Raw genomic sequence first — 23,474 nt, forward strand, 5'->3', positions numbered from 1 at the left:
CACGATTCAGTTGTTGAAGAATGTATGGTGTGCACTCAGCCCAAGGACACATGGTTAGGAAGACAAAGGCTGGCACTGGCAAGATCAGGTGGAGGAAAATTGTGTCACCTTGACAAGCACGAATATGCATGGGCTATTTTTGGCAGTGCTTGTGATAGTAAAAAAAAAGACCATCCCCGATTCTCTGTTTCATTCAGTGTCTGCAAGTCACACGTAGCTCATGTTCTCCAACTACTCTGGACGCTTACCAATTGGAAGTGGAATGTGGAGTATCGTGTTGTGCAGGGTTTATATTGCTTTGGGTATCAGGAGAACGCCTTCACCTCCTAATCAGGGCCTCAGATGGAAATGGGGAGGGGGGGGTTGGGTTACCAGGATCTCCTTGAAACCCCTTCTGTCCAGCAGTCCTTTTCCTTCTCTTGGGAGCAAAGGAGGCTGCCTTACACTGAGCCAGACCACTGGTGACACTGCCTAGCCTTGACTTTCCAGGCTTTTAGGTTGATCTCTTTCCCAGCCCTACCTGGAAGTGCTAGAGCAGGGGTAGGCAACCTAAGGCCCGGGGGCTGGATGCGGCCCAATCGCCTTCTCAATCCGGCCTGCAGACAGTCCAGGAATCAGCGTGTTTTTACATGAGTAGAATGCGTGCTTTTATATAAATGCATCTCTAGGTTATTTGTGGGGCATAGGAATTCGTTCATTTGTTTTTGTCAAAAGATAGTCCGGCCCCCCACAAGGTCTGAGGGACGCTGAACCGGCCCACAGCTGAAAAAGGTTGCTGACCCCTGTGCTAGAGGCTGACCCTGGGACCCTTTGCATGCAGAGTATATGCTCTGCCAGGGAGCTGTGGCTCTTCCCCCACTTGACTGATCCACTGCTCAGCCTAGGGCAATGCAGTGGTAGCTGGTGGAGTGGCCAAGGGGGCCATTGGAGGTGGGATCAAGGGGGACAGTGGAGGCAGGACCATTTCCCCCAACTTTTCTGCCCTTCCTTCTCCCTTGCAAAGGTGCTATGGATTGCAGATCAGCAGCTACTGCAGGGCCAAAAGTTCCCCACACCTGCTGTAGACGCTTAGGCAATGCAGTAGCATTGTAACTCGGGCTCCGACTGAACTCAACTCTGTGAGGCAGTTTAGACTTAAGAGACTCTGTTTGGACAACCCCCTCCCTTATTAATATAGCAGAAAATGGGCAAGAGCTCATCTCACAGTAAATACCCATACTGGAAGCACCTTGTATGAATGAACACAATTCAAAAACATTGCATTTGGGCTGATTTGGGAGCCCAATCTGTGGTGATAGCTCTGTGATGGCCAGTTCACATATTCAACTCATTTGATGCACTGGCCATGAACTATATGAGCCAGCTTTCCGTCTTTGTTGTGGAACCATAAAAAGGTAAAGGTAAAGGTACCCCTGCCCATACAGGCCAGTCTTGACAGACTCTAGGGTTGTGCGCCCATCTCACTCTATAGGGCGGGGGCCAGCGCTGTCCGCAGACACTTCCGGGTCACGTGGCCAGCGTGACAAAGCTGCATCTGGCGAGCCAGCGCAGCACACGGAACGCCGTTTACCTTCCCGCTGGTAAGCGGTCCCTATTTATCTACTTGCACCCGGGGGTGCTTTCGAACTGCTAGGTTGGCAGGCGCTGGGACCGAGCAGCGGGAGCGCACCCCGCCGCGGGGATTCGAACCGCCGACCTTTCGATCGGCAAGTCCTAGGCGCTGAGGCTTTAACCCACAGCGCCACCCGCGTCCCCTGTGGAACCATAGAATTGTAGAGTGGGAAGGGACCCTGAGGATCATCTTGTCCTGCAATGCAGGAATATGCAGCTGTTCCTTAAGAGGATCGAACCTTCAACCTTTGCATTATCAGCACCATGCTCTAACCATCTTGGCATGGAGGCATGGCACACCCACAGGATAGACGTTTTCAGCTAATCTTAGAGGAGAAATTAATCCTTCAGATATGGTCAGTCGGAGCCTCTGCAGGCTTTGCAGCTCAAGACTTGTACTCCTTGAACAGTGGCGTTGATTAAGCAGGAGCTGAATCTACTGCTTTTGTTGGTTAGGCAATGCTTGAGAGAAAATAGACTGGAATACATGGCATGCAGCACATGACATGCCAATCAGGGGCTCTATTGAGCTGCACAGCTACTAAGCTCAGAACACGAGGTTCAACTTCCTGGAGAGCTCTATATGCGGACTACTACCCAATAGCCTTGAATTAAGAGATCTAAATATGAATCCTGTGTTAAGTACTTCACTGAGCTGGGACTATCTGGTATCATAACAAGGACATACAGGGATCTCGGGTCTCAAGCTACTTCAGGCACCACGTCACAGATCTTGAGCATACAATATGAACACTTGCACTGTTTCACTGTATGCTGAACACATACAGCAGGGGTGGGGAGCAACAGTCCTGCTGGGATAGCTCAGTCAGTAGAGCATGAGGCTCTTAATCTCAGGTTTGAAGGTTCAAGTCCCACGTTGGGCAAAAGATTCCTTCATTGCAGGGGATTGGACTAAATGACCCATGTGGTACCTTCCAACTCAACCATTCTATTATCTCGGACCATTGCCTGTGCTGTCTGGAGTGGATGGCAGGTGAAGTTGCTCACCCACAATGTTCAGAGCTCTTCCAATGGGACATAGCAGTCAACTCAGAAAACTTCTTAATGACAAATTGCTGCTATGTCTAATGCAGGGGTAGCTAATGTGGAGCCCTTCAGATGTTGCTAGATGCCAGCTCCCTAGTCTCACAGTCATGAGAGCTGTAGTTGAAAGGAGGGCACCACGTTGGCTGTCTCTGTTTACAAATCCCATAATGCACTCCATGGATGGGAGGAAACACCTGCATAAAAACACACAGGGCCTAGAAGGAACATGACCCATTGGTGATGAAAATGAAGAAACAAGCACAGCCATAATTGGTTGAAATTCATACTGGTTGATGGGTTTCCTGCAGAAGCTAGTTGTCTGGGCCAAGAAAAAATGGATTTCATCCTCCGAGTTTTGCGCATAGCAAGTGCTTACATGATGGGAGCACCGAGAATTAGTGTGTGATTATCGTACTTGCTGTGAGTTGGATATTATGTGTGGAAAAGTTAACCTCACATAGGATTCTCATAAACTCTAAACCCTTTAACAGAAGGCACAAGGTGGGACGCGGGTGGCGCTGTGGGTAAAAGCCTCAGCGCCTAGGGCTTGCCGATCGAAAGGTCGGCGGTTCGAATCCCCGTGGCGGGGTGCGCTCCTGTCGTTCGGTCCCAGCGCCTGCCAACCTAGCAGTTCGAAAGCACCCCCGGGTGCAAGTAGATAAATAGGGACCGCTTACTAGCGGGAAGGTAAATGGCGTTTCCGTGTGCGGCTCTGGCTCGCCAGAGCAGCTTCGTCACGCTGGCCACGTGACCCGGAAGTGTCTCCGGACAGCGCTGTCCCCCGGCCTCTTGAGTGAGATGGGCGCACAACCCTAGAGTCTGTCAAGACTGGCCCGTACGGGCAGGGGTACCTTTACCTTTACAAGGTGGAGACCAGCATTGTTCTCCTCGGCAAATCTGGATTTAACGCAGACTGGAAAACTCTGCCCACACGGATTGTGTATACACAATTCATGCCCGTTTCCTTTCCCCGACATATTCATCGAACGAAGCATACAGCTATGACTCAGTCAAGCACAAATACTTTCTATTGAATTAAGATACAGCTAAAAAGTTGGCTGCCCATTTAGCCAAGACTGAAAAACACAACAATCAAACCAGACCCAAGCCCTGGAGAGAATGCTCTTTGAACCGGCGGTGGGCAAACGCTTGTTTAATAACGCTAAGCTTCCCAGAATGCCAAAGCATGGAAATAGACAGGTTTGCTGATCCAGCCAGCGATTCGCTTAGGAGGGGCAGAGAATTAAATGAAAATCCATTGCACTGTGACACAGCTTTGCTTCAGAGACATCTTGAATCACTGTGGTGGTTTTTACATGAAAGGTTCTGGCGAACGCTGTTTGTCTGGTCTGTGCCAAAGGAGATTATGAAAAACTAATTGGATATAAGAAACAAGTAAGAGCTTGCTAGATTTCGCCAGGGGTCCAGCATCCTGTTCTCACAGTGGCGCATCAGCTGCTTGTGGGAAGCCTATAAGCAAGACCTGAGCACAAGAGCACTCGCCCCTCCTGTGGTTTTCATCAACTGGCATTCAGAAGCACTAATGCTTTGTACTGCCTCTATCAGAACAAAGGCCCATCTATTCCAGCATCCTTTCCCACAGTGGTCTCCCAGGTAGAATGTGGGATTGAAGGAAAGAAACCTCTCTTGTTGTTGCTCTAACAACTGGTATGCAGAAGCATACTGCCTTTGAACCTGGAGGTTCATATATGTTTAATAATAATAATAATAATAATGGGACGCGGGTGGCACTGTGGGTTAAACCACAGAGCCTAGGACTTGCCGATCAGGTCGGCGGTTCGAATCCCCGCAACGGGGTGAGCTCCCGTTGCTCGGTCCCTGCTCCTGCCAACCTAGCAGTTTGAAAGCATGTCAAAGTGCAAGTAGATAAATAGGTATCGCTCCAGCGGGAAGGTAAATGGCATTTCCGTGTGCTGCTCTGGTTCGCCAGAAGCGGCTTAGTCATGCTGGCCACATGACCCGGAAGCTGTACACCGGCTCCCTCAGCCAATAAAGCGAGATGGACCTAATGGTCAGGGGTCCCTTTACCTTTAATAATAATAATAATAATAATAATAATAATAATAATAATAATAATAATAATAATAATTTATTATTTATACCCCGCCCATCTGGCTGGGTTTCCCAACCACTCTGGGCGGCTTCTAACGAAGTATTAAAATACAGTAGTCTGTTAAACATTAAAAGCTTCCCTAAAGAGGGCTGCCTTCTAAATGTCTTCTAAAAGTCTGGTAGTTGTTCTTCTCTTTGACATCTGGTGGGAAGGCGTTCCACAGGGCAGGTGCCACTACCGAGAAGGCCCCCTGCCTGGTTCCCTGTAAACTGGCTTCTCGCAGTGAGGGAACCGCCAGAAGGCCCACGGCACTGGACCTCAGTGTCCGGGCAGAACGATGGGGGTGGAGACGCTCCTTCAGGTATACTGGTTTGTGTGTATATAGTTTGGATGTTAACTTATACCATCTTTTCTCCCACAGGAATGGTGTAAGCTGTTTATGCTGTTTGAAAGCAAAATATTTTTAAACTAATACATGGATAATGCATAGGGTGGATGTTTGATTGGTTATCAGCGACTATTTGGCGTGTTATTGGTTGCTGCGTCAAGGGCTGGTGTTGATTGGCTGATGCTGCAGCAATTGAGCAGGCGATACGCAGCTTCTGCCGGTGAGGGGACAAAAGGTGGATTTTGTGCTGGTGAGCGATTTTCGCCAATCCTCCCTTAAAAAAGCTCAACAGCTCTGTGCCATTTCCCCTCATTTTCTTAAATATGAGTCCCCAAAAATAGTTTAAAATAATTCTGTCGTTCACCGAAGCTGGCTTCAAAGACTGAAATGAGACTGTACTTTGTGAAGGGTTGATTATCATTTTAAAAATATTCATAGCTGGCAGTGGGACACAATACGTTATGAAAGTTGAAACATATAAACTGTATTCATTGCAAGAAGCCACAGTGGGTCTCATTTTGGTGTTTTGAAAGGGGAAGAGAAGCAATTTCTTAAAGAGTGATTCATAGAACATATTCCTAGCTTAGAAGTAATTTGTTACCAAGATACAAAACCAAAGCAAGCCAAATCCATCCTTATTCCAGACAGCTCAATCTTCCTTCATGTTTACTCAGAACTACTTCCTGCTGTGCTCAGTGGGGCTTACCCCCAGTAAATGTGAATAATTCGCAGCTCTAGTTTGGCAGGCAGATCTGGCATCCAGAATCCTGCAGAATACCACCAAACCCCAGTTCACTCTGGAGTTTGACTCTTGGGTCATTAAGACTGAAATACTATACATATTTACTTGGGAGTAACCCCATTGAATGGGACGCGGGTGGCGCTGTGGGTAAAAGCCTCAGCTCCTAGGGCTTGCCGATCGAAAGGTCGGCGGTTCGAATCCCCGCGGCGGGGTGCGCTCCCGTTGCTCGGTCCCAGCGCCTGCCAACCTAGCAGTTCGAAAGCACCCCCGGGTGCAAGTAGATAAATAGGGACCGCTTTCTAGCGGGAAGGTAAACGGCGTTTCCGTGTGCGGCTCTGGCTCGCCAGAGCAGCGATGTCACGCTGGCCACGTGACCCGGAAGTGTCTCCGGACAGCACTGGCCCCCGGCCTCTTGAGTGAGATGGGCGCACAACCCTAGAGTCTGTCAAGACTGGCCCGTACGGGCAGGGGTACCTTTACCTTTACCTTAACCCCATTGAACACAACGAGACTTAGAATAAATGTACTGTACAGAGGACTGGACTGCATGACACAAATCTGAAATACTACAAGGTAATGCTAATGTTTGCATAAGGGATGAAACTATCCATCATATTCTCAATTGAACTGTAAATCAGCGATGTATTGTATTTTTCCGTGTATAACACCCCCATGTATAAGACGCCTCCTATTTTGGGGGACTCAAATTTAAGAAAATGGGGGGAGATGGCACAGAGCTGTTGAGCTTTTTTTGGGGAGGATTGCCGAAAATCGCTCACCAGCACGTGTCACAAAATCCACCTTTTGTCCCCTCACCGGCAGAAGCTGCCAATCGCCTGCCCAATTGCTGCAGCGTCAGCCAAACAACACCAGCCCTTGACGCAGCAACCAATAACACGCCAAATAGCCGCTGACAACCAATCAAACATCTGCCCTATGCATTATCCATGTATAAGACGACCCCCACTTTTTAGCATACTTTTTAAAGAAAAAAAAACCTGGTCTTATACGCGGAAAAGTATGGTATTTCACTCCTATTATTTTACTATTTTGCTTCTAAGCTCTCAAATTTTCATTTTGGGACCTGATCTTGCACATGAATACTAACATGATTTAAAGATACCATAAAGGTACATTGTTTGCCTCCGCATTAAGTGATAAGCCAATACAAATGAATAACTATGTCTAGTTAGCTGGAAATCAGGTGGGTTCTTCCAGGTCAATAAACTAGACCTTTGCAATTAAAGAGCAGTTAAGAAAAAATGGTTGGACCAGATCCAGGGGTTCATAGAGCAGTGATATTCAAACACCAAACCTTCAGGATGAGACTCATCTGCTGAATAACCACCTCTGCATATTTGCCTTGGAACCTCTTATGTTGCAAAGGATTCTGGGGCAGTCTATTTTGTCCATGCAAAGCTATGGCCGTGCCTCTTGGTCCTCCCCATCGCCCTATACAAATAGAATATGCTCCTCTGAAACTGCATATTGCAGAGGGCCTGTTGCGGAGGACTAACTTTATTTCTGGGAAGCTTGTTTGCCTTCTCATTGGGCCACTGCTGGAAAACTTCCAGGGAACAGTTTGATAACCACTGATTATAGGGTGTGTAACAGACCAACCATTTCAAGATACCAAAGGAACCAGTACACAATTGTAAAATCGTTTGGGTAATCTTTGCTTCCCAATCCCAGGCAGTCATTGCTGTCCAACAGGGTTGACAAAACTGGACGCAGTGCACTGGCTGTGTTACTTGAGTATGAGCAGTTTACTGCAAGCCTGAATTGCAAGGGCTCATGTGGTACAGCTGTGTACAGTATTTCCTCAGCGGAAACACAGCCATTATTTTGTGACTGTGGCCAAGTCACGCAACGGGTTCGCCAAGCGTGTGGTTCAATTCAGGCAGGCAAAAACGCCCAGATTCTTGAAAAAGAAACCCAATTTGTATCAGTCCCTTGGTTGATTTGTGTGTGTGTGTGTTCTGAAAATATTTCATCCAATTGCTATGGTGCGCTTACCACACTAAGGATGGACAAGGCAATTAACAAAAGGCTTTACGCCTTTTAGGTTTCACTCATGGGAAACTTCCTAAGTTTCCAATGACTCATCCATATAATATCCTCTTTTCTACATTTCCAGCAACTGCTTCCGGTATTTTCCTTTGCTCCTTGAAAGGAGCCATATGTCCAGAAGTTGTTGCAGCTATCACACTAGTAATTTTGGCAACGGAGCTGGATTAAGACATAGCGAGTTTTATTTCCTTCTATCCTGTGCAAAAGAAAACAACCGCGAGACAATGACTGGTGTGGCATTTGGGTGCATATTCTGTTTGGATTTTCTGTTATCTAGCTTTGTGTTACTAACATTAGAGGGTGTGGAACAGAAGGACAGCTGTATCAGGTCAATCTAGCACAATCAGTATCCTGGAGACAAGAGGATGACTGCCGTATGTTTTCTCATAAATGTTCAGAGGATGATGCACACGAGAACTCAGGAGGGGAGTTATAAAGGTGTCCCCCCCTCCAAATCTCCTTTCTACGCCTAACCAGTCTGAAGGGAAATGGTGCTAAAAGCAAGCTGTGAGCTCCTGTTGGTATTGGATACATGAACCGGGTATGAGACACTTTACATAATGAACCATCTCGCAGAAGAGAGAAATCACATCCAGCGACACTGGGGCTGTGCCTGACTGCCTATCAGGAAATGCTACTTGACTCAGCAGTAAGCGGGTGCTTCATTGAAGGTAGGATGGAGAACTGCTGGTCCTCCAGAAGTTGTAGGACTACAACTCCCATCACCCCCCCCACTGGCCATGCTTGCTGGGGCCAATGAGAATTGTGGGTTGAAATGCCCTGATTGAGAAGTGGCCTTAGAAACAAGCAGCTCGCTGCTGCAATTTAAATTATAGCTGAAAAACACTGCTATTGCTTATCTTCAGAATATAATCCAAAACTGCTTGATGGGTCCTGGGTTTGAAGCTTGGGAGGTCAGCAAGTGGGAGAGGAACTGTGGGGGGGGGGGGGGGCGGAAGCTGCAAGAAAATAAAACATTCCTAAGCCTGCTTCAAATGTGACCCACAAACTTCCTAACTCCAGTACAAACAACGGGGTTATACATCCAAGGATTAAATCTGGATCTGCGAGATTTTATAGTTCACAAGGTTTGGTAAAAATAAACAACAAAAGGTCAATTAACCGAAAGATCAGAATGTTGACATTCACAGTCAGTTCTCTCTTGGAAAACGGCCTGCCTCTTTACATTACAAATGGCAACAGCTGTGCCCAGTATGTAATTTTACACTGTTCTCCTTTTGGTTAACGATGCACGTTGTACTTCCTTTAAAAAATAAACAAATCTCCCTTTCATGATCCCAAATTGTGCAACCTACTGGAAAGCAACAATCTTATCCCCCACCCCCTAATAGCAATGCTAATACAACATAATGATGAACCAAGTCCCCACGGTCATAATGGCTAAAAGCCCTTTGCGTGTTTATTTGTACAATGCTACCTCTCCCCAAAGCCTCCAGAAGCAAATGCTGAGATTAAAAAGAAGAGAGAGAGAAATCGCTGTTTGCTCGGCAACAGGGCAGACGTGGAAACTTCCGTTTCAGCCGTCATTCCTGGTCTCTGAAGAGAGGCTCGGAAACATGCCGCTCCCCTGTGATGCGTTGCTTAACTGGGACTTTGTTTTCATTAAGAACTGCGCCCTCCTGTACATGATCCTCTCCTGCTCTTGCTTCAGCTCGATGTAGGAGCGCGAGAACGTGTGGAAGATGGACGTGACGGGAAAGGCCATGAGCAGGATGCCGCTGAGGATGCTGCTCAGGGCCACCACCTGGCCTGGGATGCTCCTGGGTACCATGTCGCCGTATCCCACCGTCGTCATGGTGATCACGGCCCACCAGTAGCTGGCAGGGATGCTGGTGAACTCCTGAGAGTCCGCCATCTCGTTCTCGATCACGTACAAGAGGGGAGCGAAAAGCGCGATGGCCACGCAGAGGAACAACAGCAAGAGCCCGAACTCGCGGGTGCACCTGCGGGCCGTCAGCCCCAGAGTCTGCAGGCCCAGCGAGTGCCTGGCCAGCCGCATGACGTACAGAATCCTCAAGGCACGCAGGATGCGGAGGACCAGGCCCACCTTGTCCAGGTAGATGTTGCCGGAGGTCGGCTTCTTGTTGCTGCCCAGCGAAGTGCTGTCCAGCAGTAAGGTGATGTAGTAGGGGAGGATGGCGACGATATCGATCAGGGTCAAGGGGTTCCTCAGGAACACAAACTTGCTGGGCGCCTGGATGAGCCTCAAGAGGAACTCCAAGGAAAACCACCCCACGCAGACGGATTCCACTACAAAAATATTGTAGCACATCTGAGAACATTCGCCCTGGAGTGGGAGAGAAGGGGACTGTGTGAGCAACGAAACGGCTGGCAGAAAGGTTTTGCTAAGAACACAGAAGTTTGCCCAATGCTTTTAAAAAGCCACCTATGCGAGTGTATCTATGTACTGCATCTTGACTTTATTATTTATGTATTCATTTTTAATTTTAAAATATTTTAAGACCACCTTTCTGGGTATGAAGACTCTCAAAATGAAAAACTCTCAACAATACAACAGAGCGCTCCTTGCTGATCTGCAGCTTATACTAAAAATGGGTTGAAATGCAGTGCTCTGGCTGTTTTAAAGTGCTTCCAAATCACCTACATCCTACTCTTACCTGGTTTTCTCTTCCAAGGACATAATCAACCCCATGATGCCTGTTTAGCACCAGATGTCCCTGCGCTGTTCACTAGGCTTAAATTTTCGCTTTAGAACATGCAGCTATGCAGGGCAGCAACTACCAGCTCTTGTCAAATTTTCCACATGATTTGCCAGGACAGGTTATCCAAGTTTCCTCAGAGTTTACATTAAAAAAAAAAAAAGTTTATAGATTTATATTATAAACTGCCTTTCTACATAAACCGTGCTAAACTTAGACATGGCCAGCTACACCCTTTTAATAAATCTGGACTCTGGACATTTGCTAAGCCCAGTGTGATCATGCCCTCACTTTCTTCGATGCTTGAGTGATTCTGGGGCAGTGACCGTAACCCTGTGCTTAATATTGCTGTCTGCAATTAAGATGTTCAAAAAGGTGGATTTGGGAAGAATTAAGTTTCTTTTTATTGTATATTTGTTTATTGTTTCCCCCTCTCCCCCCTTTTTTTTGTTTTTGTGTATCATTTTTCTTTGTGGTTTGTGTTATGATGATGGAAAACTTAATAAAATTTATTTAAAAATAATAATAATATTGCTGTCTGCATAGCCAGATGTGACTGGCCCCCTGATCCCCAGGTGCCTGTTCATGTTGCTGTGTTAACCACACTTTGAAGTTGTACAGCTAGCATAGCTCATTTGGCAGAGCACGAGACTCTTAATCTCAGGGTTGTGGGTTTGATCCCCACATTGGGCAAAAGATTCCTGTTTGGACCAAATGACTCCTGTGGTCTCTTCTAATTCTATAGTTCTATGATCAAGGGGAAGAAATCCTCTTTTTTTAATGTTTAGGGCCGCATACTAAGACAGACCAGGGTTGAAAGCAGAAGCAGGTGGAGCTGCCCTTCTCTCTGCTGTCCCTTCTCTTTCTCTGCAGGGAGGGTTAACTCTTCACTCCCTGAAGCCAGTGGGAAGCAGAGAATGTCCTGCAACAGACACTTGAGGACCTCCAGTATAGAAGAACTCACCACCGAGGCAGTAAAGTCTTTCTCCTCTTCGATATGTTTCTTCACGAGCTACACTGAACACGGGTACAAGCTCTCTCCATATGCACAAGCATTTGTGTGAGAGTACAGTTGTTGATTTGCATAGCACAGCTATTTGCATGCACAGGCTGTATGTACGCTTGTTGAACGCAATTATGTGAGCATCCCTAATGTCACAGCCCTTCAGGCAGTACCACACCCCCCCCCCTTCCACAGTCTTCTCTTCTCCAGTCTAAACTTGCTCAATTCCTTCAACTTTCTTCATGGGACTCGTTTTCCATATCCCTGACCATCATTCCTGCCCTCCTTTGAACCATTTTGTCTACATCCTTCCCCAAAGTATGGTACCCAGAACAGAACACAGGACTCCAGGCGACAGGGTCTTAGAGCGGAATCAGTCGTGGCCCCTTTCAATTCAGTGCTAAAGCAAGAACCAAAGGGCAGATCTTAAAGATACCCTAATGCACATTTCTCCCCCACCCCCTGCCATCCACATCTAGCCCTAGAGGGTCGCACCCCTAGAGCAGGCATAGGCAAACTTGGCCATCCAGATGTTTTAAGACTACAATTCCCACCATCCCTGACCACTGGTCCTGTTAGCTAGGGAAGATGGGAGTTGTAGTCCCAAAACATCTGGAGGGCCGAGTTTGCCTATGCCTGCCCTAGAGGGTTCCTACACTGCCCTAAGTGTATGCACTGTGGTTTGGTCAGGCATGTACCTCTCTCCCTTCCTACTGGCTCTTGTGGCAATAGTGCAATGTTCCCTCTGGTTTTTGTCAAGGCAGGAAGTGAGGCAGAAGTAGAAGCTGCCCACCCCTACCCTAGCGGACGTAGGAACGGGCCCTGGTTGGTTGGCCGGGATCATGGAGCAGCTTTGCAAATGAATCTCCAGGTTTGTTATTCCACCCATATTTTTGTAAAAACCAGCTTTGCATGTCCACATATTCTTGGATTCTGCGATGCACTGATGGCCTGCAAAACCATCACACCAACTTTCTTTCCATTTAGATGGCTTCCCCCCACATGCCTGAAGACAGCTCCCTACGCATCTTAAGATCAACTACGCATCTTAAAATCAACTTACTCTCTCCTCTTCCTCTCTTAAGCCAGGCATGGTGCTGATGGAAAGGTTGACGGCAGTGATAGTCACAAACAGCACCGATAAACAGGCAAAGACCTTCCCCGGAATCCCAGACTGAGGCCTCTCCACCATGTCTTGCAACCTTTTCATGCAACGCCCGGCTTTCGTCTCCGCCACAGCTTCACACTGGTTTTCGCCGTCCGCGAACTCGTCCTCCGCTTCGTTCATTTCCGCAATCTCCTCCATTTTCTGCAGGTACCGTCTCTTGCAGCACCACTCCAGGTTGTCTTCCTCAATGCCCCAGTACAGCAGCTCCTCCTGAAACGAAAGCACACACATCTCTCTCAGGAGCCGGAGCTTCCCTGCCCGGAGGAAAGTCAAGATGGTCCTAAATGCCCCGGGGTTACGGTCGAAAAAGAACTCGTTGCAGGTCACGTCGTAATCGTCGCAGATGTTGAGGATGTCGTCAAAGTTGTTGCAGAACTTCAGCTGCCCCAAGCGGGTCATGGGGAACTCATCCAGAGTGGTCCATGGGAGCAAGTACTTGAAGCCACCCACGTTGATGATGATGTGATGCTTCCGGTCTTCCGGGCGAATGCTTCCGTATAGTTCTTCTGAGGGGTGGATGAGTTTGGCCCTTTGGTAAAAGACTCCCTTGAGCGTTTCTGTTTCAGCAAAGAAAGGGTGGTTGAAGGAGGCATCCGAAGCACAGCTCAGGGCGCTGTAGTCATAGTCCGAATTTTCGCCTGGTAAGAGAGTCATCTTGGTCACCAGGTGGCTTCACATCCCTTTGCTGCTCCCGCTACAAGATTTCTGCAACGGAAAAATAAGCAGACATTTCAGGGTCTCGGTTTGTGTGACATTCCCCATGCACTGCCTATTGTTTATACAGTGGTACCTCGGGTTAAGAACTTAATTCGTTCTGGAGGTCCGTTCTTAACCTGAAACTGTTCTTAACCTGAAGCACCACTTTAGTTAATGGGGCCTCCCACTGCCGCTGCGCTGCCGGAGCACGATTTGTGTTCTCATCCCGAAGCAAAGTTCTTAACCCGAGGTACTATTTCTGGGTTAGCGGAGTCTGTAACCTGAAGCATCTGTAACCTGAAGCATCTATAACCCGAGGTACCACTGAACAGCCAATGGAAGGGATGAGAGAGACAACAAAGCAGTGTGAGCACGGAATGAAGTGTGAAGCCTACAAAGAGGCTATTTGCGATGAGGGCATATTGATGGTTTGATGCGGGAAAATAGGAGGTACCGATGAAATGGCAATGGATGCAGGAGGGGATGAAAGCACACCCATCTGGGACCAATGGTGGTAAGAAAGATGAACCTGCCATTACCAGAGGCAGCCACTGGGCGGCAGCCAAGAAAGATGGCAGGACTCGACCATGCAACCTGTGTGCTGGGAGAATCGCTTACAGTGGGTAGCGGTGGACTACAACTCCCATCATCCCTATTACCCATACTTGCTGGGGATGATGGGAGTTGGAGTCCAACATCATCTCGTTGGCTACCACAGGGCAAGGTATATTGCAGGTTTGAGTGGGCCTCTTGTGTTTTCAAGATGTTTGGATTGTTTCACCTGTTATAGCACCTACCAGCAGTGTTACAGCATCTTTCTACGAAGGTTTCTGTTCTCTGGAGGTGGAGACTAAACCGCCTTTAACGCCTTGGTCCTTTGCATGAAGGGCTGTGCTGCCATCAATTCAATCCATGAACAAATACAGCACCAAGCACTGCGAGAAGTGAAGTTACAGGGAATCAGGCAGGGGGCCTTCTTGGTGGTGGCGCCCACGCTCTGGAACACCCTCCCATCTGATGTCAAGGAGATAAATAAACAGCTTTTAGAAGACATCTGAAGGCAGCCCTGTATCGGGAAGTTTTAAAGTGTTTGGGTTTTTTAATGTTTTTATTTTATGGGCTGACCCAGAATTGCTGGTTCAACCCAGCCAGATTGGTGGGGTATAAATAATAAAAATTATTATTTGTTTAATTGAGAAAAAGTTTACTGAATAGCTTCCTTAGTCCACAGTGTTGCAGTGCTGCTTCTGTGCGTGTTCACATGAGAACAAACCGGATGCATAGAGAGACCATATTAAGAGCGGCTGAATTGGGAGACGCATATACAATCCTATGTGCGCCTACTTGGGAATAAGCAGCACTGAACACAGATTTCTCTGTAAACATGCATAGGCACATCTCCTAAGCAACTAATCAGACTCAGCAGGATGAAGGATCCCCCCCCCCCCCGGCTATCAAATTTAGAAAGCTGTGTGATCAGTCCTCTTATCTGCAAGAATCCAAGACAATGGCAGGCTAAAGAGACCAGAGACATTTGCCCTTTCCACAGCCAGAAACAGAAGCAGCAACTTCAGTGTTAACATTCCACTCTTGATCATCTGCACACACCCCTCCAAATTCCCTCTGCAGCATTCGGAGTTCTGCAGTGCATCTCTGATGTAATCACCGAACTTGCAAAAAAGGGATTGTTACTATTCCATGGTGCAAGCAATTTTCGATTCACTCCATGGATGAAAATGGGTTCTGCAGCGAGTCATAAAAGTCTGAACAGACGTCTGGAACGGTCTTAGCTACCGTTTTATTATTTCCACCCACCACCCTAGCAAAGCATCTCCTTCCTGGTGCAGTGTTAAGCATCAATATAATGAATGGGCTTTGCCAAAAAAAGGCATTGCTACAAGAAACTGAAGCTATCTGCTGTTTAAGCAGTCTGAAGGGCTCACTGAAAGACTTTTCCTTCGGGAAGAAAAATCAATTGATGATACCTGTATGTTACCTCCAGGTTTCAGAGGAAGCATGCTTCTGAGTAGAGATGGAGGAGGGATTTGATTCGGCTCGCATTAAAGGCTGAATTTACCAAATTCACACTTTCTGAAAGAAGGGCCAAAACACAGGCATCTTTCAAAATTCACACTTATCTGAATCTTGAGATGCAGTTCTCCAACCAAGTAAGTGCAAATACTAGGTGAAAATGTGCTTAGCCATGGAAACAGCGAACAAAAATGTGTAATATTAGGAGAAATTGTTTGCAGAAATGTGTAAATTAGTCAAAACTGCATACAAAGATGTGTTCATCAGGAGAATTTCACCCTAAATTGCTGAAGAATTTCGTAATGATTTTAAAAAACGAGTTAATCACAAATTTAGGATTGGAAAAATCTCAAACTTGACAGATCTTTCCATCCCTACTTCTAACAGCTGCTGGAAAGGAACAGAAGCACAGCTGTAGCTGAGTAATAGAGTGACTGCTTTTCATGCAGAAAGTCAAAGGTTCAATCCCTGGAATCTCTAGCTAGGGCTGGAAAAGACAATTGTCTAAAATCTTGGGTGGGCTGCTGCAAGTCAGTGTAGACTGTACTGAGGTAGAAGGACCACTTATCTGTCCCAATAGAAGGCAGCTTTCTATGTTTGTATTATGTTGATGCTGGGATGGGTGTGATCCAAGGGGGCTCTTCTAATACAGTGGTACCTCGGGTTACATACGCTTCAGGTTACATACGCTTCAGGTTACACACTCTGCTAACCCAGAAATAGTACCTCAGGTTAAGAACTTTGCTTCAGGATGAGAACAGAAATTGTGCTCTGGCGGCACGGCAGCAGCAGAAGGCCCCATTAGCTAAAGTGGTGCTTCAGGTTAAGAACAGTTCCAGGTTAAGAACGGACCTCCAGAACGAATTAAGTTCTCAACCAGAGGTACCACTGTATACCACTGCTTTATTTATGTACGCTACACTCAGTTAAGCTCAAAGGAAGTTTAGGGTCCAAGAGATTGTTCTTCAATAGTTGAAACATACCTTAAACCTCACCACAAAGAGCTCATTTCCCATCTCAAGGCAACCTCACAAATTCTGATTTGGCAGATTTAAGACCTGCACACTGACAAGGTCACCTTAAACTTTTGCTGCTCACTACAAGGCAGACCTGAAAGGCATAACAAAATGAGTCCATCAGCATATCCAAGTTTTTACAATATCTGAAAATAAATATTATGCTTAACTATCTCACTGCAGCTATTAACTGGAGCGGGACAATTCAGTACCTAAAGACCAGGGGAAAATCAACACACATATTCAATAGTGGTCGAAATTTGGGCTTTGCAGAAAGTCTATTATGGACTCTATTAAGGAGCAGAAATACATTTTGCAGAAAAACAGTATTTCTTTCCATAAGGTTGCTCTGCAAATACAGAGAATCCACTCTGCTATTAATTCCAACTACAGAGCTATTGTTGCTGGATGTTGATAGGATGGGAGTGTGACCATTTCCCCTGCAAATTTATTTCAGATAGGCTACATCCTCCTGCAGAAATTGTTACCAAGCCGCAAAACAGCTATTAACATGTACCTCAAGAACTAGAGCAGTGAAACGCTAAAACATGATTTTCAGCAACAGAAAACACCACAAAGAGCAGACAAACGAGATGAATCAGTGATGAAGACAACTAGCAAAGATGGTTTTAACAGAAAATCTAGCTTAGAATAAAGTATCAGTATGAAATTCATTCACCTTCCCAACTTCAATGCACCACTGCCCAAACTGAGAGAAAGCATCCGACACGAAACAAGAGTGTGATACCGGAGGCAGGAGAACTGATGTCAATAATATGTCATATCAACAATACGCCACGTTTATCACAAAGATTGACACAGATAGCTGTCACTCAAGTGATTGCAAGGAAAACAATTGAGGGGAAATAGACCTGGGCTTTCAAAGGTGCACAGAAGTTCAGTTGTTCCAAAGCATTTCTGTCCCCCCAAGCAAAGCAAAAGAAGTCTTGTTTGGGGATGTGAAAATAAAAGAGCTATGAGGTTTTGCACATGGAATCCAATGCAGTTAAGGTACCAGATGCAGTCAACATTTCCAAAGCACCCAAGTCATACCCGACAGCCTGCATCAAGTGATAGATTGGATTCAACCTGCTGTAGTGGTGGGGCTCCCTAACTGCAGTTTGGAGAGGCTTGCCTTGGGGCTGTGGGAGGTGGAAAAGAGGGAAATGAAGGGAGCGATCCAAAATTAAAGCTACAGCCCCATGCATGCTTTGGAAGTTTATCCCACCGAATTATTGGGGAGAGGGAGGCTTTTGGTTCTCAGTAATCATGCCTAAAATCAGACCACATACCGATGGGATAGCGGGGGCGGAAAAGAAGCCGGAGGAAGCGGATCTTCACCAAAAGAGAACCCCGTTCCCAGACACGGTGACTGATGTAAGAGGAATGTGTGGATAATTTTATGGCGATCAAAATATTTCACCATTATTCCCACACCATCCTACTACCCGCTCCGGTAGTTCTTCAAGTGTCCGTGGGGCCGAAAGTCACAGCAGACCACGCGCATTAAATCTGGATTAACCCCTCGCTCCGTATTCCAATACGGAAAGGGTGGGGCGCGCAAAAAAAGGGGGGGCGGACAACAACACGCCGGAACTTTCCCTTTAATCTCCGCGCTGGTGGGCTTGAAAAAAGAGTAATCGCAGTTAAGGGGTCTCTAACCCTGCATTGGGCGCTTTGAGCCCAGAATGACCGATCCCGGAATGACCCAAGAGCTTGTAGCGGCGGCGGATCCGGATACCGGATTCCCCAATCCGATCCGCTGGTTTGCTTCCCGGAACTGAAGAAAGTTCCCCCCGAGAAACTTGCCCGGGAAGTTCAGCGAGGAGCTGCGCGCCTAGAAGATCGCCTGTCAGAGGAAAGCGAGGGGATCCGCTCACTTACTTGCAACAGCCGCTTCGCTTCTCCTCCTGGGCGGGCAAAGCAGGTGGAGAAACAGCCCGGGCGTGAGCAGTAGCGCCGCTAACCAGGACGGAGACTCCGGAGCGCAGGCGGCGGCGGCGGGGCTGAGCCCACGGGACGCCCTCGGCTGGCGCCCTTTGGAAGGAGAGCGCACGGGCATGGCAACGGCGGCTCCGGCACCCAAGGAAGCCCGGCCTGGGGTACGGCTCCCGCGCAAGAGAGGCGGAGGCCACACCCTGCACACGAGACCGACGCGGGCGCGACCCTCCACGCCCGCCCCTTGGCGAGGGCGGCAGCCGGCGGCCAAGTGCGCCCTGCGCGCAACGGGCGTCGGGACGAGCTTGCCTGCAACAGGTCTGCACACCCCGACGCGCATCCCAGTGGACGCGTGCTCTTGCTTGGCAGAGAGCCAGCGCACGTTTCTCGCATCCAGGTCTGTACATGCAACAGGAACGCGCGAGCGCGCACACATACACACACACACTGCAACAAGTGGGCGTGCAACTTGCATCCCCGCGGAACGTGAGCATGGAAGAAGCAAATCCCACCTTTCCAGGCTGGAGCGCCGCTCCCACGAAGGAAGCTCTCTTTCCGCGGGACGCGCATCGAGTGAAGCGTTGCAAAGAAGGAAGACCCGGCGGCAGGGCTTAGACTCCGGCGTGTGCGCAGCTCTCCTTCTGCCGCATGCAATTAAGGGGAAAGTGCGTCCCTCGTTCCGTAGATCGCCTCCATAGCGTTCAGCGGCGATATATTTCCGCAGCTAATTTCCCCTTTAACGACGTGTGCATCTTTTTGTAACCCCCCTCCAGTCCACTAAGCACGTAAAGGCAGGGGGATCCGTGGAATAAACCGGGAAGAGGAAGAGTTTGCAGTGAACCATAGCAGACACACGCGCAAACATACGCACACGTGGTCGTGGAGACACTTTTGCAGCAGCACGCGTGTGCGCTTTGCCGTATATACTAGGAACGAATCCCCTCACTCGCAGACGCCTTTTAGGCTAGATTTTTGTGTGTGCGAGGCTGCCGGCATCTTCCACCCCAGCCGGGCCCTACCATACTCCGGAAAGCAATTTCTGTAGGACAGCGCCCCCCACACCTCTCAAATCGCTGCAGCGTGTTAGTGATGCAGTTCAGTTGCGGCTCCCCTCCCTGTGCAGATACGTGGGATTCTGCTGCGTGGAATAGGATCCCCTGGTCCGTCTAGCTAGCCTAGGATCTGGGGAAAGCGGAGGGTAGCTCGAGATCTGCTGGTAGGGTGTTTTGCGGTAGATCAACAAGGATTTCTGATTCCTGTGTTTAACAGCACACACACACACACACCCCGTTACAACACTGAAACGAGGAAAGAAGCGTGGCGTGGGGAGATTGCAGGGAGTGGATTTTTGTGTGGGAGGCCGTTTTGGCGGCGCTTCTAACATATTCCTGGGCTCGTAATTTGTTTAAATTCTAAGTGTGTCTTTTACCTGGTGGATAGATAACAAGTTGATGGATATATTCTTGTTAAAATCAACAACACACCAAAAGCTGGCCCTCCCAACTAGAGAGTCTACACACACATTGACTCTCCAGGCAGGAGTCATTCTCGGGTCTACTTGGACAGGGACTGAACCTGCGACTTTCATACATTCAAAGCGTGGGGTTTTTTTTTAACCACTGGCCCACAGCCCCTCTCAGACATCGCTGATCCACTTTTAATACAGAGGGGTTTGCTTCCAAGAACCATGCACTGAAAAGTAAAATGATTCCTTTACGCCGTTTCCTGAATAAAATCTCCGTCAAAGGTAAAGGTACCCCTGACCATTAGGTCCAGTCACAGACGACTCTGGGGTTGTGGTGCTCATCTCGCTCTATAGGCCGAGGGAGCCAGCGTTTGTCCGCAGACAGCTTCCGGGTCATGTGGCCAGCATGACAAAGCCACTTCTGGCGTACCAGAGCAGCGCACGGAAATGCTGTTTACCTTCCCGCCGGAGCGGTACCTATTTATCTACTTGCACTTTTGACGTGCTTTCGAACTGCTAGGCTGGCAGGAGCAGGGACCGAACAACGGGAGCTCACCCTGTCGCGGGGATTCAAACTGCTGACCTGATCTGCAAGCCCTAGTCTCTGGTTTAGACCACAGCGCCACCCGTGTCTGCAAATATAGATATTTACTCTGCAGAAACTCTTGCAGTCATTGTGGACTTGGGCCACTAGGTGACGCTGCATTGCTGTAGGCTGACTTCTTTGCTGGACAGAGGGATTTTATTATTAAATGAATTGATTTTAGAATGTTTTTCAATTAATTGACTGTGATTTTATGTAAACTCTGCTATTTTTTACTGTTGTTAGCTGCTTTCAGCCTGGCTTTGGCTGGGGAGGGCGGGATATAAATAAAATTTTATTATTTATTATTATTTTCTCATGCATTTCTTCTTGCACATGTGTTGCTTGCCATGCTCCTATTTATAATATGACCCTTTATTTTGTTAAAAAGCCCTTGTATCTTACTTTCGACACATGTTGAGGCAACCTAAGGCTATATTTTAAAAAAGAACAATTTTAACAATGGACTATTGGGGGGGGGGAGAAATCTGTCGGACAAAACCCATTCGAGACCATTAAAACTGAATGAGAATTTGCTTCTCTGGCAGCTCAAAAACAAGTTTTAGAATTAAGATCTTCCAATTAAACTAGCACAGGAGCTTTGGAAATGGCACACCGCATGAAATTTCTTTTGCTTTCCAGGAAATTGGCAGAACTTAACGGTATATTGAGGAACGTGACCTTTGAGTTATTACTATTTTTTAACTGGGGGGGGGGGGGGATTAATTCAGGTTTTTTTTAAAAGGCCATCCATGAGTGCTGAATGTTGATTCTGCAGCTGTGGGCTTGGACCAGAATCCAGAAAACTTTGTTCCGATTCCCAGATATAGAGCAAGTCGTTTATGCTCATTGGATAGGCCTGTTCCTTTGACAGAGGTACAGTTGATGCAACATACAGGAAGCAGCCATATACTGCATCAGGCTATTTGTCCGTAGGTTCCAGTTGTGTCTTCTCTGACTGAGCATATATCGTCTGGAGCAAGAGAAAACAAGCCCTGTGAGGCAGGTTAGGCTAAGAGACTGACTGGTTCAAGGCCACCCATTGAGTTTCATGGCATGTCAGGGATTTGATCCCTGGTCCCCCAGGTCCTAGTGCAGCATTCTAACCACTAAACCACACTGGCTATAGAATATACAGTGCATATTTACTTTACTGGTTTGGTGGCTCAGGAAGCTTTTGGAACTATATATGTCCAGTCTAGGTGCCATTGCCAAGCTTTGCATTCCATAGCCCTTACTACAAATCATACAGGTTAAGGGTTTTGATTTTTGCAGGACTAAAGAGCTTATATGGGATGCGGGTGGTGCTGTGGGTTAAACCACAGAGTCTAGGACTTGCTGATCAGAAGGTTGGCGGTTCGAATCCCCGTGACGGGGTGAACTCCCGTTGCTCAGTCCCTGCTCCTGCCAACCTAGCAGTTCGAAAGCACATCAAAGTGCAAGTAGATAAATAGGTACTGCTCCGGCGGGAAGGTAAACGGCGTTTCCGTGCGCTGCTCTGGTTTGCCAGAAGCGGCTTAGTCATGCTGGCCACATGGCCTGGAAGCTGTCTGTGGACAAACGCCGGCTCCCTCGGCCCATAGAGCGAGATGAGCGCTGCAACCCCAGAGTCGGTCACGACTGGACCTAATGGTCAGGGGTACCTTACCTTTAAAGAGCTTATATAAGCACTGACCCTCTTGTGACACATTTTTCTCAGTCTGAAGGCTACACATGAAGCATGGCAACTTGGTTTTTGTTTTTTAAAAAATTCTAACAGGAAGTTGAAATATGGCCCGTTTGATGCTAGAGTGCTTCTGTCAGCGTTTTGCAATATTGTTTGGGCAGTGTTCCATACCATCACCAGTGAATTCAGGTGGAGAAATAGATGCCCTAAAGATGTTGAACAGAGATCCAACCACCTCCGTAAATTAACTGCATATTAAACTAGCAAGGGATTTCCTGAATAAATGAACTGGTCTGTCCTCCTTGAAGATTTCGCGCCAGAAGAAAATTTTAATCCCTCTTTCATTACTGTTTGTTGCTTGAGGGCTACCTTACCTTCTGTTCCTTTGAATCCTGAAGCTGAAAGCTTGTTTTACCAGCTCCCTGGTCCTTGCAGATAAAACCAGCGTCGTTCTGCAGTCAGCAGCGGCGCTGAAGGTGGAACAGGGCGATTCCAGCTTCGTGGATCCTCAGCATCCTTTTTATTCCACAAGCAGAAGGGGAGGACTGTTTTGTTCTAAGCTTAGTGGCTTCTGTAAAGCTCAGTGGTGAAGACTTCTAGATGTGGGATAGATGTAGAATTGGCGTTGCAAATTATTTATTTATTTTGAAGCATTTTCACCTCTGCCCCTTAAGGCAAAAAAGGCTCCCAGTGCAGCTTACATAAATATTGATAAGAATAAGACAGTCGTTGTTCTCAGCCTTCTAATCTAAAATACACAACACAAAATGAAAAAGGAATGAAGAGGGAAGAGGAAAACTAAGCAGGCAGCAAACTGTTTCAGCTTGGGTTGCCTTATTGAAAGCTGGAGGACAGCCACCTACTTTTAGGGGTAGCCAACATGATACTATCCAGGCATTGTTGAGCTACAGGTCTTACCATCTCTGACCATTGGCTATGCAATGGGAGTGTTGAGAGCTGCTACCTGGATGGCTCCACATTGGTTACTGTTTTAACTCTCCCAATAAGGCAGCCTTAGCTTATTTTGCAAATTCCTTCCCACCCTCTGCCCCACCTCGCCCTAGTGACCAGCCTCTTATGTTTGCATGCAAACCAATTTTTATTTTTTTTACTTCTTGAAAGCTCAAGCAACTTTCAGAAACACTGAAAGCCTTTTTACTGAGAGCAGGTTTTAAAGGGAAGGTTGATGATTTGAAACACTTTATGTTTTGAGCAACTAATTGAATTGTAATGGGGATATAGTTCATTGTTGCATTTTAATCATGTTGCTGTTGCCTCCAGCCTATGCAACAGAG

General features: G+C 47.4%; 1 protein-coding gene across 5 annotated transcripts; it reads right to left on the minus strand.

Moving 5' to 3' along the window:
• Window positions 1-8,092: 8,092 nt before the first annotated feature.
• Window positions 8,093-19,608, minus strand: KCNG1 (potassium voltage-gated channel modifier subfamily G member 1). Of its 5 annotated transcripts, none has more exons than XM_077929290.1 (3): window positions 18,978-19,608; window positions 12,680-13,489; window positions 8,093-10,240 (listed from the first exon to the last, which is right to left on the minus strand). In XM_077929290.1, the coding sequence occupies exons 2-3, from the start codon at window positions 13,436-13,438 to the stop codon at window positions 9,470-9,472; spliced, it is 1,530 nt and encodes a 509-aa protein (XP_077785416.1). In that variant the 5' UTR covers window positions 13,439-13,489; window positions 18,978-19,608; the 3' UTR covers window positions 8,093-9,469. The 5 variants fall into 5 exon arrangements, with proteins under 5 accessions (XP_077785416.1, XP_077785415.1, XP_077785419.1 ...); XM_077929289.1 differs by lacking the exon at window positions 18,978-19,608 and adding an exon at window positions 18,412-18,864; XM_077929293.1 differs by lacking the exon at window positions 18,978-19,608 and adding an exon at window positions 17,820-18,042.
• Between the last annotated feature and the right edge of the window lie 3,866 nt (window positions 19,609-23,474).

The sequence above is a fragment of the Podarcis muralis genome, chromosome 5, assembly GCF_964188315.1.
Source record: "Podarcis muralis chromosome 5, rPodMur119.hap1.1, whole genome shotgun sequence".
Classification (NCBI taxonomy): Eukaryota; Metazoa; Chordata; class Lepidosauria; order Squamata; family Lacertidae; genus Podarcis; species Podarcis muralis.